Source organism: Mesocricetus auratus, unplaced genomic scaffold (assembly GCF_017639785.1).
Source record: "Mesocricetus auratus isolate SY011 unplaced genomic scaffold, BCM_Maur_2.0 Super-Scaffold_100011, whole genome shotgun sequence".
Taxonomy (NCBI): Eukaryota; Metazoa; Chordata; class Mammalia; order Rodentia; family Cricetidae; genus Mesocricetus; species Mesocricetus auratus.
The window spans coordinates 70,528,269-70,542,122 of NW_024429195.1; the positions used below are offsets into that span (position 1 = coordinate 70,528,269).

The 13,854-nt window shown below is 36.9% G+C and overlaps 1 protein-coding gene across 3 annotated transcripts in view; it reads right to left on the reverse strand.

The window, feature by feature from the left end:
• The window catches only part of Dcn (decorin), a 33,932-nt gene extending 20,669 nt beyond the window's left edge, over nucleotides 1–13,263 (reverse strand). The window contains exons 1-3 of one of the 3 annotated variants that reach the window (XM_005068017.4): nucleotides 13,028–13,263; nucleotides 9,217–9,468; nucleotides 2,149–2,261 (exon numbers count right to left, since the gene is read on the reverse strand). In XM_005068017.4, coding sequence (XP_005068074.1) covers nucleotides 2,149–2,261; nucleotides 9,217–9,436 — 333 coding nt within the window. In that variant the 5' untranslated portion in view covers nucleotides 9,437–9,468; nucleotides 13,028–13,263. Of the gene's footprint in view, nucleotides 1–2,148; nucleotides 2,262–9,216; nucleotides 9,469–10,241; nucleotides 10,399–12,819; nucleotides 12,949–13,027 lie in introns of those variants that run through there. The other 2 variants (XM_040754994.1, XM_013111826.3) reach the window with 2 other exon arrangements.
• Between the last annotated feature and the right edge of the window lie 591 nt (nucleotides 13,264–13,854).

Sequence of the window (13,854 nt, forward strand, 5' to 3'; positions counted from 1 at the left end):
CCTCATGCATGGAAACCTGTAACTTTCACTCAGGCTGCATATCTTCTTGTCAGTTGTTCATTTTCTGCTGCCTTTACTTTTCTCTTATAAAGTAAACTTCAGATCTCTATGCCTTTCTACCCTGAGCTACTGCTACAATGTTACCTTGACACATTTTGTTTCTTGAAACTTGGGTATACAATGGAATCTGATTTTTCTCTTAGTGCTTACTACTTACATGTTGCTTACAGGGCATATTGACAAACTGAAATTGTCATATATAATAGTATTTTATCTATTTGATATGTGGTTTTCAAAAAATGTTGCATCCTGGAATCTTTTAATTTTTTTTCAGTTTACACATTGGCTAGCATTGTCAATATAGAATCTAGAGTTTGAGAAAAATGTTTTATATTCTTTTACAAATCTGGTATGCTGTCTCATGAATATTTATGGCTACAGTCATCATGGCTGTCAAGTAATTCACTACTAAATCTTTTTTTGACTATATTAACTTTATAATGTGTTCAGACTAGCTTATTCTACTTTGAATAAGTAAATACATGTGAATTAAGTGTTATATTACTATGCCATTCAGTGTTAAAATAAAATATCTATGAACTATTATCACCACAGTTGGAGTCATATCACTAAAATGTATATTTTCCAGAAATTCTCTTTAAATTATAATTTAATGTGAAGTGAAAATGTGTTTGCCTTAAGTTTCTCCCTACTATGATGATTTTATTGTGTCATTATTGACAGAAGTAGTTATAGTCCCTATTTTTCAACAAGGCCTCTCAAATAAGTTATGTCACCTTTCATTCTATGTAGACATCTCTATCAATGGTGTTGAGAAAGCAACAGTCGTATGTTTTCTCTCCATGACTGTCCCTCTCTTCTTCTTTAAAGGCCATCTTGATTTTCTTTGTCAAAGATCATACTCAATACTTCAAGAGATGCTCTTCAGTGGAGTATAGATATTGAGATTTTTCACAGTGCAATACGCTTTAAGCATTGAAGCCTGGCTTACCTATATTAAGTGTGCACTGGTATTTTGAGAGTAATCACACTTATTCCATGTAAATCAAACTGGAAAACTGATAACAAGTTTCATGGTGACTCCAGTGATCTCCATAGATGGCCTTACACAGGTTGACTTCAAGAAGCTTGACACTGTTTGAGTTGATCATGATACACTCCCCAACTACAATGATGCTCATTCTGTGCTGTTTTTGGTACTACACTGGGTCTGTAGAAGGTGACCTCTGCCTCAACCTCTCAATCCTGTAAGAAGATTCAGAAATATAGATAACTGTAAGAAGTCCGAGTGTGACTTTCCAGTGTTGTGTCCCGTAGTTCTCACACCTCCTATAATCTTCAGATGTGAATACTTCACAGTTCTGTGCTGTTTCCCAGCTGCTGCTGTACGAGCAAGACCTTTGGGAAGTGTTCTCATGAAACCCATTTGAAAGTGCCTTCCCGACTCATCCTCTCTAGGAAGTAGATTGAGGGTGGGATGAGAGGGTTGTTGGGGGTTTGGGAGGGTGGGAGGGAGAGGAAACTGAGATGTATAATAAGATTGTTTTTAAATAATAATAATAAAGGAAGTGCCCTCCCTTTTCTGATACTCTTGACTATGCTAGTAATACTAAAGCAAAGTAGAGATGAGTGAAAACACACATACACTCACACTCAAGAAACAACATGAATAATCTAAAGTATATTGTAGTAAATACATGTGTGTAGAATTACACTTCCTAAACAACATGTTAGTTATTATTCACAGAATCACAGAAGATAAAAGAAACAAAAGCATAAAATAGTAAAATGAAGGTGTTTTGTTTGTCATTCTGACTGAAATGCAATCTATTTGAGGTAATACATACATTTACACGTGAAAATATGGACAGAGAGTAATATATAAAGATTATGAAGCGAATACCAATGAAAATATTTACGAACTGGTGGGTTTTTTTCTTCTTTTTTAGTGGTGTTTAACAGGTTGCTCTCCTTTATTAACCATCACCAGGAAGAGAATTTGATAAACATATGCATATATACTATTTTATTACCACATCTAGTTTTGGCCTTATTGTAGGTTTGTTTTGAAAAAAAAACAATTCAAGTCTGATTCTATAACCAATGAAGACATAAAATAATTCTTACATGTAGGTTCTTCAGGCTTTTGAAGTCCCCATCTTTGATCTCGGTTATTTTGTTGTTTTGCAGGTCTAGCAATGTTGTGTCAGGTGGAAGGTCCTTGGGCACTTTATCCAAACCTAGCATAAAAGAAACAGGAATACATAGTCCATGTCAAGGAATTCCCAATTACAGAATCACAAAAGATCTTTTTAAGCAATTTTTGAGGCAATATTTCACTTTGTACTCTGCCTTACATTTGCAATCCTCCTGCCTAGGGCTACTAAATGCTGAAATTACAACACTTCCAGCTTCAATAAGTGTGAGTTTACAAGGAAATTAAAATTTCAATAATACATCTGTCTGTGACATGTTTTTCTCCAAGACTTACATCAATTATAGTTGAAAATGTTTCCCAAGCAAGTGAAGGATTTTTTTCTTAGTCATAAACTGAAAATGTTTCCAGTATATTGTTTTTTCTGCAGGGAGGAAAATTGTGTTTCTTTTAGGATGTTGCTCAAATCACTTGCTATACATTGCTTCTTAACAAAGTTTTTTAAAGGTTTGGTAGGAGTGCATTGTTAACCTTTACTACCACTAGGAATACCTTATCAACGGAGTGCTCCTTTTTATACATCCAACACTGACACATATTTGCATTTAAAGTTAAAGCTATTTGAATTTGTAACGAAACCCTTGTTTGTAAAATGGAAATGTATCTAAGCTTTAGGGAGAGTAATTCTTTTCATTTTAATTAGAATGCCAGGACAATATCAGCTTTAATAGTCATTTTATAATCAATTGATCTATGGTGTAGTAGTATAAATTGGGGAAAATTCGGGGGCGTAAATATTGTGAAATTATTTTTATGGCACTTTCATTTTAGAATGTAGAATTTCAGTATATTAACGCAGACACTTAAAAAAAATCAAGTGGTCCTCGGTCTTAAAAAAATATGTTTCACGAGTCATTTAATCAATTTTGTTAACTTTTTTAAATTTTCATTTTAGGAAGTGTAGGAAGTAAAATAAAACTATACATTTGAGTCCAGAGAGATAGCTCAGTGTTTAAGACTGTCTGCTGCTTCTGCAGGGGGTCTGGGTTCCCTTTCCACCACCCATATCAAGAGATCACAATAGTCTATAAATCCAGCTGCTGGGAATCCAAAGGCCTCTTTGGTTCCATGGACACTTCTAAACACACAGTGCAGATTCATATAAACAGGTGCACACATATCCCCTGCCCCCTCATACACAAACAAAGAGTGAGAGAAAGACAAATCTTATTTTCAAACCTAGAAACTCTATTCTCACACAGAGTGTCAGTCTCTGCATTTTAAAATATCATAACAAAAATTCTAATTTGTTATTTTTTATAAAAACAAGTTATGCAGCCTGAAGTACTAACAACCTTTGACTCATTTGGCATTTCTTTTTTTTTTATTTTAACTTTAAATAGCTTGTTTTACATGTCAATCCCAGTTCCCTCTCCATCCCCTCCTCCAGCACTTCCCCACCATCCCCCCAGCCTCCCACCCTATTGCCAATTTCTTCCACATAGGGGATATCTAGAGTCTGTCATTTCACTTAGGGCAGGGTCCAGGCACTCCCCTAAGAGTCCAGGCTGAGAGAGCATCCCTCTTTGTGCTATGGACACACGATATCCATTTGTATTCTTTGCTTCATTGAGCAGAGCCTAGATATCCAGTTGGAGCAAACAGACTTTACCCATTTGGAAATATAACTCAGAAAATAAAATTGACTTCAATTTTCAACTAAAACTACAATCACAACAAAATATAATAACTACTATGTTGGGAAGAGAGATTGCCAGTTCTGAGTTTTTTTAATGAACACGTACCCAGAAACTATATGGCATTCAAATTTCAAATCTCTTCATTTCTTCTATGAAAATTACATACATTTAAAATAGCTTATTTCTGATGTCTTTTTCTGTTGTTATTATTGTTGGTCTTGTCCAGAGACGACTACACCAACAACAATGGGAAGAAATATTACTTATATCCATGACCAGTGTCTTAATAAAGTTCAGTATTAAATGCAGTTGGTACTCAACTGACATCATATGCTCTATAAACATAGAACTCATTACAGATACAGTTCCCATAGAAATGTAAGACCGAAGTGTTTTCAGCCTTGAGAAGTAAACTAAAAAACAGCTACCTTGTGGGAGGATGTGTGAGGGTACTCCACAATCATAATCACTGCCATTTTCAAAAATGTCAATTTGCTAATTACATGGAACTAGAGGAGGTAGACTTTTGCCAAATCCTTGATAATTAGTGTGATCTAACCACGAAAAGACATGATTTCCTTCCATTTGGAATACAGTGCCATGTCTCATTATTACTCGTTTTCTGATTGCTTTCAGGCATTTAATTTCCATTTATGCTTACTTTTGTATAATTGTGAACTAAAATTCTAGGGGCTGTCTTAACATTTGGACAATTCCAAGCTGACATGAAATCTGAGACATGTAAGGAAAGAATGTCATCTCTGAATGACTGATCCTTTGATTCAGTCCGTCACCCTTGAACTTTATAACAGAAACTGTTTCACCTAGTTATATGCTTTGTAGCAGAAGGCTTAGCATAAAAATGCCCTGTCAGACTTGTGATATTTGCATATCAGCTCTTGGAGATACACTTTAGTGATAAAAAATCATAATGCCTATGCATTTTCTCTGAATTACTAATGGACTCATACCCATTTGGCCAACTTCAGTAGTATATCATTATTACTTTGAACTATATAGCCTTAGAAATTATTCCCTTCACAGCATCACAGTACTAAACTGCACTGTGAACTTTCTTGATAAAGGCTACAACGTAAAGCAGTGTGGTAACTTTATTTAGCCAGTGCTAAATAGTGAGGCCTTGTCTAAAAGAAAAAAATTATTTGTCCCAGAAACAAAATTGGGGAGGGTAATTTGTAGCCTAATTGAAACCTCTTTTTTTCCTGAATAAATAGTACAAGAGAAGTGAAATTTCCAACATAGTTCATAGCTAAGTTAGACCAACAACCAAGATGATCTGAATCCTCAGTCCAGAAGTAGCTGGTATGTTATTCATACATGTGACCACTACTGCACCTTGGACACTTAAGGTCAACTCTAGAAATTCATTTTGGCTCGTACCATGGATGTTTCATAAGAAATTCCTCCCAGGCATCACTTTTATTTTAGGTCCCTTTCGAGCTTATTCTTTGTCCTTCCTCTATAAATACTCATCCACATCACACCATGGAGCACCTTGAGCCCACACTCCTTAAGGACCACAAACTAACGTATGCATTCTTATCTTTTTAGAATCTTTGCATGTTCACCTGCAAATTCAGAATAAACAGATAAGTGTTGTCGTTATTTATTTGCTTTGTTTTCCATTATGAAGTTGTTCTGTCTGTACACAGGCTTCTTTTCCACACATCAGTTAAAAAAATCAAGCTGCCTTGTGGCCCTACATTGAAGAGTTCACCAGTATAGTCTTGAGATTTCTTCTGCCGTGTTGTGAAGTCTTTCCAGATCCTGTTTTTATTAAGGTTTTTTTTTCCTCCAATGTTCTATGACAAAACTGGCTATCGGAATCTTCATTCTGTCATTTCCATTGTTTCCACCTATGAAGCACTTTCTCTTCTCTGAATGCAATGTGTTTTTATGGCATCTTTAGTCACATATTTAGCTAAAGAAGATTGTTTGTGCCCTCTGTTTTACAAGGTCCTGGGTTTGGGTCAATAACTTCTTTGGATGGTATGTCATTTCCACACAAAACAGAACTGCTCAAGATCAAAATCAGGCAACTTTCAACGTCTGGAAAAGAATAAGTTACATTCTCCTCCGTACTTTCTGTTAGCTACTCTGTGTTTTGTGACTCTGTAGATCAGGCAGCAGTAAACATGGGTATGAAGGTGCCTCTCTACCACAAGGTCAGGAGTAGGACAGCTAGAAGGTATTGAGCTATTTATAATGCTTTGAAGACCTTCCACAAGCGTTATGTTCCTTTTTAGTTCTTCCCCACAGAGTTCAAGGACTCCCTTTTTCAACACACTCCTAAGCCTTGGCTAGCATTAGTATTCTTGATAAAGTTATTCTTAATGCTGTCAGGTGATAGAGTTTCGATTAGCATTACCCTGATAGTAAATGATATTTAGTCTTTTTTAATTCATGTATTAATGGGTCACTTCAGAGAAATGTGTATTTTGATCTATTTCTCATTTTAAAAACATACTGTTACCATTGATGAATACCCCTCAAACATGGCAGCTTTTAAATATTCTCAGTTGGTTTATGACCTTCAGCAAGAAATCTCGCAAGGGATCAGAAAATTTGTTCTCAAATTGGGTCTGTCATTCATTTGTAATCAAATACTAAAAGGACCAAATGTCATGGAAGTCTAGACAAGACTGGGCCTCCAAGACTCAGTCTTATGAATAACTGTCTGTGCTGCTATGCTTTTTGAGCTGGAAATGTCTGGAGTAACTGAGACTGGCTTTCTAGGCACAGCCTCAGTACCAATATATTTATGCCTGGTTTTGTTTACTTTTTGGCAGTGGATGCTTGGAGTTCCTTATATGTTCTGGAAAAAAAAACCTACAGTTTTATAGGTAGCAAATATGGTTTCCCAATGTGTAGGCTGTCTCTCACCTCTATTGTTTCATTTTCTAAGCCAAAGCTGTGCAATTTGTTACAATACTATTTCTAGTATGCATTAAGGGGTAAATAATTAGAAAAATTGTGGTGTGCATATACAAAAGACTACTGCGCATTAAAAATTGTGAATTCCTGTCTTTTGCAGCATGAATGAAATTGGAGAGCGTTTTGCTCAGTGAAACAAACAAGGAATAGAAAGACGGGCATTGAATGATCTCACTCCTGTGTGGAGTATGAACAACCTGAACTTACAGAAGTTGAGGGTAGAATGGTGATGACCAGAAGTCAGACAGAATGGATTAGTGAGGAAAGTCTGATGATTCATGGTTACTAAGTTCAGTTAGAGAAGGAAGTTTTGCCGTAAGTAGAACAGTCAGGCGACTGTAGACAACTACATAATAGTATATATTTCAGAATGCTATAAGGAAATGTTTGGAATTTTTTGTGAAGAAAACATTTGAGAAGAAGGACGTGTTTAACAGATTTATAATGTACTCAATGCATATGTGTACCAAACTATTACATGGTACCCATAGTGTAACCACATCTTACAAAATCATATGTTTTTTAAGAGTAAATATAAAAGGAACAAGTTGTACTTTGTGTTCACTGTCTTAAGATAATAACTGGCCTTCCTAATTAGTTAAGACTGCATTCGCTGCTTGGTTTTCAATAAAGTGTTCTTTATCTGATAAAAACAGAAGAGAAGCTAAGGGTCTTATCAGGATTCTGGTTCAACTCAATGATAAATTGCAACAGAATCCACAAAAGAATTTGGCCACTTTCCATGACCATTTCATGTTTCCTTTCTCAGGTCTCTGTGCCCTAGATAAGCATGTGATGATGACACCCTGAAGAGTTATCATTAGGGCCAAATATTCAGTGTATCTTCCAGAAGCGTGTCCATTTCCTCATAGACAAATGGCATGGCTTTAGTTTCTCAATTTTAATTTTTTGTATCTGAAAGGACAGTTTAGGAATAAATGTTGTTTAACATCAGCACAAATAACCCTTAGTGGGAAACATGCAGTCAAGTATTTAACTCTGCTTATACTCAATCATAAACAGGTAATGTTGACTGAAGATTGGACATTGTACCTCCTCTGCCTTGTATAGAAACTCTGACAAGGATAGTCCTATGGAAAACTTCAGCCATGGATACCAATACTAATTCACAGTCCCACCCCTGAAATGTCACGGATCCATCAGAGGGTGTAATACACCAGAAAAATGAACAGATCGATGAACTATCTGAAGCGCTCAGAAAGCATCTGTTGTACACACCCTCTGCAAGTTCAAAGTGTGGTACAGATTGTGTCAGTATTGAAGGAAATTGAGATAAATGTTTCTCTGTTTTTTATATTGAACCATTTTATGTTTTCCTGAGCTCCTTTGCATAATAGTGTATTCCTTTGGTTAATATTAGTAGCCATTTCTCTGCAAAATATGGATAGCAAATTGTCTGAATAAATATGGGGTTTCTCAGAGAAGCAACTACTTAGGTTGTGAAAATTTAATTTTCATAAGAAAAGACACACATGTGATCATTATTTCCTTTACTATAAGAAAATATACAATTGAAGAAGAAGAAAGGAAAAGCTGCTGCCATGGAAACCAAGTTCATTGACCTCTGGCCCAACTGCTGAGCCTTCATACTTTATAAAGATTTATCTTCTAAGCATGTGACTCTTGGAATTCCAGGCCAGTTTTTACTTTTAAAAGGATAAGTCAGCTGTCTTTGATGTATAGGCTAGAGTTTCATGCTCCAAGAATGTTTTGTATATTTACATTGTACTGCAGTTGTAACTATTTCTTTTGAAAATTTCTAAAGACCATAATCATCTTGGCTGCAAACTGCCAAAGGTAAGAAGAAAACCAAGACTGGGGGATAAAGGGAATATTTATGTATCTGGAAGATAAATTTCTGTTGCACAATCCAACATGTTTTGCTTCTGGCAACTGCATATTTTGCAAGTTAGTAATGTTTAATCTCTGCTTCCTGGACCCTGTAAAGACTAAAGGGACTGTCTAGGCTATCTTAGTATCTGACATCTTAAGAAAACAAATAAGAATTAAAAAAAACAGATAAGAACCCCTGCAAACAGACTACAAGAAGAGGCATTGGCAGACATAACTTTGCAAAAGGAGATCGGTTAAAGTCAGAAAGCCTTTGTTTTTCAGTGATTCATTGCAAACTGCAGAGTTGATGGAACTGACTTAAGAACTTAGGTGGGTGCGGTGCAGTGTGGAGCAAGAGCATAGAGAGTCATAGGCTCAGTTAGTTCTCTTTCTCCTTGACAACTTCCCTTACTTCTCATTAGGTGGCGCTGTGTCTCGCTTCTGGAATCACAGAGATATATCCGGCAAATCCCAAACACCAGAGAATCCCGTTCCATGAAGATGATGCACAAGATTGCCCTGATTACTTACCCAAATCAGAACACTGGACCACTCTTAGATGACACTGGCAGCGGAAGGGACACACAGGACCCAGGTCCTCCAGGGACGGTAGTTCAGGAGGAAGGCCAGAGTCTTCAGGGCCTACCCCAGAAGCTTCATCTTCTAGCATGAAGTCGAATAAGCCTCTCTGTTCAAATGGTCCAGCCCAAGAGATTTGTGCCAGAAGGAGTAAGATGAGAGTAACCTTCATGACTATCTCATGTACTTTTACAACCTGGTAACCTGAAAAACAAAGCCAAGGGTTTAGGAGCAAGGTTGTCACTTAATTAGTGTTTTATTTCTTACATAGTATCTCATAGTAGAGTCAGCCCAGAGACAAATAGAAAATAACACTTTGTTTTGAATAAGTCAGGCACTCAAAACAGTCTTGGAAAGGAGGTAAAGGTGATTACAGCACATATAGCACATTTGCTTACCAGGAGCAATACCAACAGTACTAAATTGCTTGTTTTGTCTTGGGGTCTGGTTATGAGTGCCATGTCACTGGTCAGTTGTTATTTTTTTTTATTAGTAAGAACCCATGTCGGGATTTCCTATGCTCCCTCAACAGTGCTATACCACGATCAAATACATCTCTGCCTATACAGTGAAATACCTCCAACTCTTACCAGAGACACCTCATCAAACCATGTTCATCTCTAGATTGTCCAGCATTTTCCTTGATCTAGGGATCCTCAGCCCTTCCCTAAGTCATTGTGAGAGAGTCCTACTCATTTCTGCTCTGAATGTTCCTGTTATACCAGAGCATCTTCCACATGGCTGCCCAAGTTATTGTCTAAAGCTTCTGTTTCACCTTGTTCGGCTCTGCTGCAACCATGTGTTGACATCTCATGGCTTGTCAATGTTAACCATGTTCCCTAAGTTGTATTTCAAGCCATTCATTATTTGGTACCAACTGACAGTTAAAGCTACATTTCTCTGCATTTTCTCTCTCTCTTTTCAAGAATAGACATCAACCCTGACACTCAGACCCCCTTACCGTTTTGAATACCTACCTCCCGAGGAACTTCAAAGATTATGTGAGATTCTGGGTTTCCCTCCGGTATTTCCTGACTAACCCAAGTAGGGATCTGTTCTTTGCCTCTTCTATGGTCCTAAGCATGCAGCTCTGACCTCTCTTAACTAACTTATCACATATTGTAATGAGTTTTGTGTGTTCGCTCTGTCCCCGCATTAGCGGATGCTCTCCCTCTGGGCGTGCCTTGTTATTTCTTGTTCAGTACCCATGCCTTGCACAATATTTTGAGCAGAAATGACTCATCTGGCTATCAGTTTATTAACAATACAGTGCATTCCGTTTGTTCCAAGAAATAAGTAAGCCTGATGCTTTAAATCACAAATTGTATATTTACACCAAATTTCAGCTTATTTATATATGAATATTATAACTCCAAATGAACAATCTAAATGACAAAGTCCATTTGCTTATATGGAGATCAAGCAAGCTGTTTTTGAGACGGTATGGCTTAAAATCCTTCCGCAGCTCTTATAAGTCCCCAAACATATTTCGGGTGTTACTTTTAGACTCATGATTTCAACTTAGAATTATACATTTACCCTTACATAGATGAACCTCTAGAAATACAAATAAAAGGCCATTTGAATCACACTGTCCCATAGTAGCTACCAAATAAGAAAAGAAAACAACTTCTTTGAACAGATACAGAATATATGTCCTAGAAGCTTTTGCCAGATCCACTAGGATAGAAACAAATGTTTCGTAATTTTAAAAATTCCTCTTTCATTCTTAGCTTATATTTAATACCAAATAGCTCCAAAACAGCCCACAACATAGAGGACTGTGATGTTCATTGAAAGGAGTCATAAAAATTGTGATTCATGCAACTTGCCTCAAGTTCACTAATAAGTGTCCCTCCAGCATCCCATTCCCACTGAGTTACTGTGTCTCTCTTAAAAGGAGGTTATTGTTTTGGCAAGAAGCTTACTTGGATCCCTGTAAAGAAGAAGCCTTCTAACTGTTTCACATTAAAATACAATGTTTATGGTTTACCACAAGTTTGCTAGCCTTGCATATTTAATGCCTTATAATCTTAGGAGGGAAAAATGAATCAAAGTAATCTCAGCTATAATAAGGTCAAGGAGAGTTAGTGCAGATGTCTCTTGTTAATCCATTCTCCAGCCCCGAAATGCCTGGTGGCTTCTCTAACAACCCAAAAAAGGAAATTCTGAGTGCTGGCTCAGAGAAACACTCATCGTTTATATTTGTTTACCCTTGTTAAAATAGTGCAAAGTCTCTGCACAATCTTCCTTTAGATTAAAGCTGCATACCACTTCAGCTACTTGGTGTTCTCTCTCTCTGTCTCTCTCTCTCTCTCTGTCTCTGTCTCTCTCTGTCTCTCTCTCTCTCTCTCTCTCTCTCTCTCTCTCTCTCTCTCTCTCTCTCATGTGCGTGTGTGTGTGTGTTAACTTCAATATACCAGAGAAGAAAAGCACGCCTATTAATTTTATTCAAATTCTCCCATGAAATTTCTTTTTACAATTTTTATAATAGTCAAAGATCTCCAATGTTAGAGCAATTAATATTTGCCAAGTATCCTTTTGATTTCTTCAGTGTTTTTTTTCATTTGTGATAAATAGTAAATAGAATAGCAAAAAGAAGTTGTCCTTATACAAAGAAAGGAGACAGTAACAGAGGCCACACACTTTTCACATCTCATGGAAACTTCTACTCTTAAATATTTGTAAAGTTGCTCTTCCACTAACAATGGTTGCTGTTGTTCAGAAATGTCTCATCAAAAGTAATACTTCTGGCTCCTATTTAATTCTACATATCATGCAGATTAGCATTTTATAAACATGTTTATATTTTTGGTAGTTGTTTCAAAGTCAAAACTTAACACTTAAGTATCAAGAGTTTCTGTAGATACAGTACAAAATTTAAATTCCCCAGTATTTGGTGAACTAAAAACTTCAGTAAAACAACAGAAGTAATTAAAAGATAGGCAATTAGAATAGTATTTGTCCATAAAGAGCGATTATGAATCTCATTTTTTCTGGTAAAATAAACAGCAAAAGGAAGAAACAGCCATAGGCACTGAGAACACTGGGAAATTTAACCAGTTTGGTTACTCTGCTTAACCTTAAAATGAGAAGCAGCCCCCACCCTCACCTCATAGTCATGCAACTCTAGGAAGGTTCATTTGCACTGAAAATATTGACAGGAACATTTATTGATATCCAAGAAAGTATGTGATGTACTATCTCAGATTTTAACATAAATATTTTCAGTATTGCTTTTCACTTCTCTGGTCATAATTCATATTCATTTCTGGTGTAACAAAAATAGGCATTATATCTCTACAGCTAGACAGTCCACTTGCTGAGGTTTTAAAGGTTTGTGAAGTATTCAAGAATCCAGGAGGGGAATACCTCCTTAAATGGCTCATCTAGGCACAAGCAGTAGGCTAGTTTAGAATGCCTTTCTGTTAGCGGTTCACAAAGAGCAAAGCATTTCATCAGTACAAATTCAAAAGCATCGGTATAGACAGTCATGGTGTTAACTTACAGATTTTTAATAAGCATCTTTGCAAGAATAGAAGAGAAAGCACTTACACAATGAATTCAAACTACAGTTTTACCGAGCACTTAACTTCTGTTTTCAAGCAACTCTTGTTTCTAATGTTGCATAAAGATTATTTAAAAGTTTAGCGAAATTTCTTCCTCGTTTCTCTTCTCTCACTAGGTATTTCTTTCTGCCCTCCACTTGACGGAAGTTTTATTAGCCTGTAGCAGAGTTCAGGACAATTATCGAAAGCCATACCTTTTAATCCGGGTATTTGCCACGGGAGCCCTCAGAGCTGAGATGTAATTACACTAAATATTCTGCCCAAGCCAAAGAGTCTGCAGGTGTGGAAAGGAGGAGGGGTAGTGCTGCTCTGTGACTGTCACTAGGTTGAAAACCTCCAGCCTCTACCCCATAGCACAGTTAAAAACGAAGGTTTCACTCAATGAGCACAGCCAGCTGACACCCACATTAGATCATATGGTAATGATACGTCTCTTGTATTGTAGCCAGAAACTTTATCGGCCCCCTTTCCCCCCCTCCACGTTTGCTTTATTCCTTTTGCATCCGCCTAACATTCCAAACTGCTTTTGTAGTCTAGTGGAGAAAGTTGGTTTGAAATTTGTCTTATTTTTTTCCCCCCGAAAAGATTGTAACTGAAGACTCTGTCTCCCCACCCCCAACCCCATTCCACTCTCTCTCCACCCTTTCCACCCTTGTTTGTAAGCATTATTTATTATCCTTCTGAAATAGCGCTTTTTCGTGCTTCGGAGAGGTGGGGGTCTGGAAAATGGAGTGAAGTGAATCTTGTTGCTGTTTTAAATGTGGGCTTCAGAGACGTCAGGGCAGCTTCCCATGGAACTCCTCGTGGTCGCTGAAGTTTAAGTGCCCTGCCGTTCTCTGCGCATTTTCAATGTATTTCCAGGGTATTCTGGAAGAAATCCAGGATTTAATCTGGAAAGTGTGTCTTTTATTATTTTTATTAGCCACGATTTAAAAATCTTTCTTATTGTCTACCCTTGTCTGTTGCTAAGTAAAACACATAGAAACTAGAGGCTGATTCTAATATAATTTAGTTTGTAGGT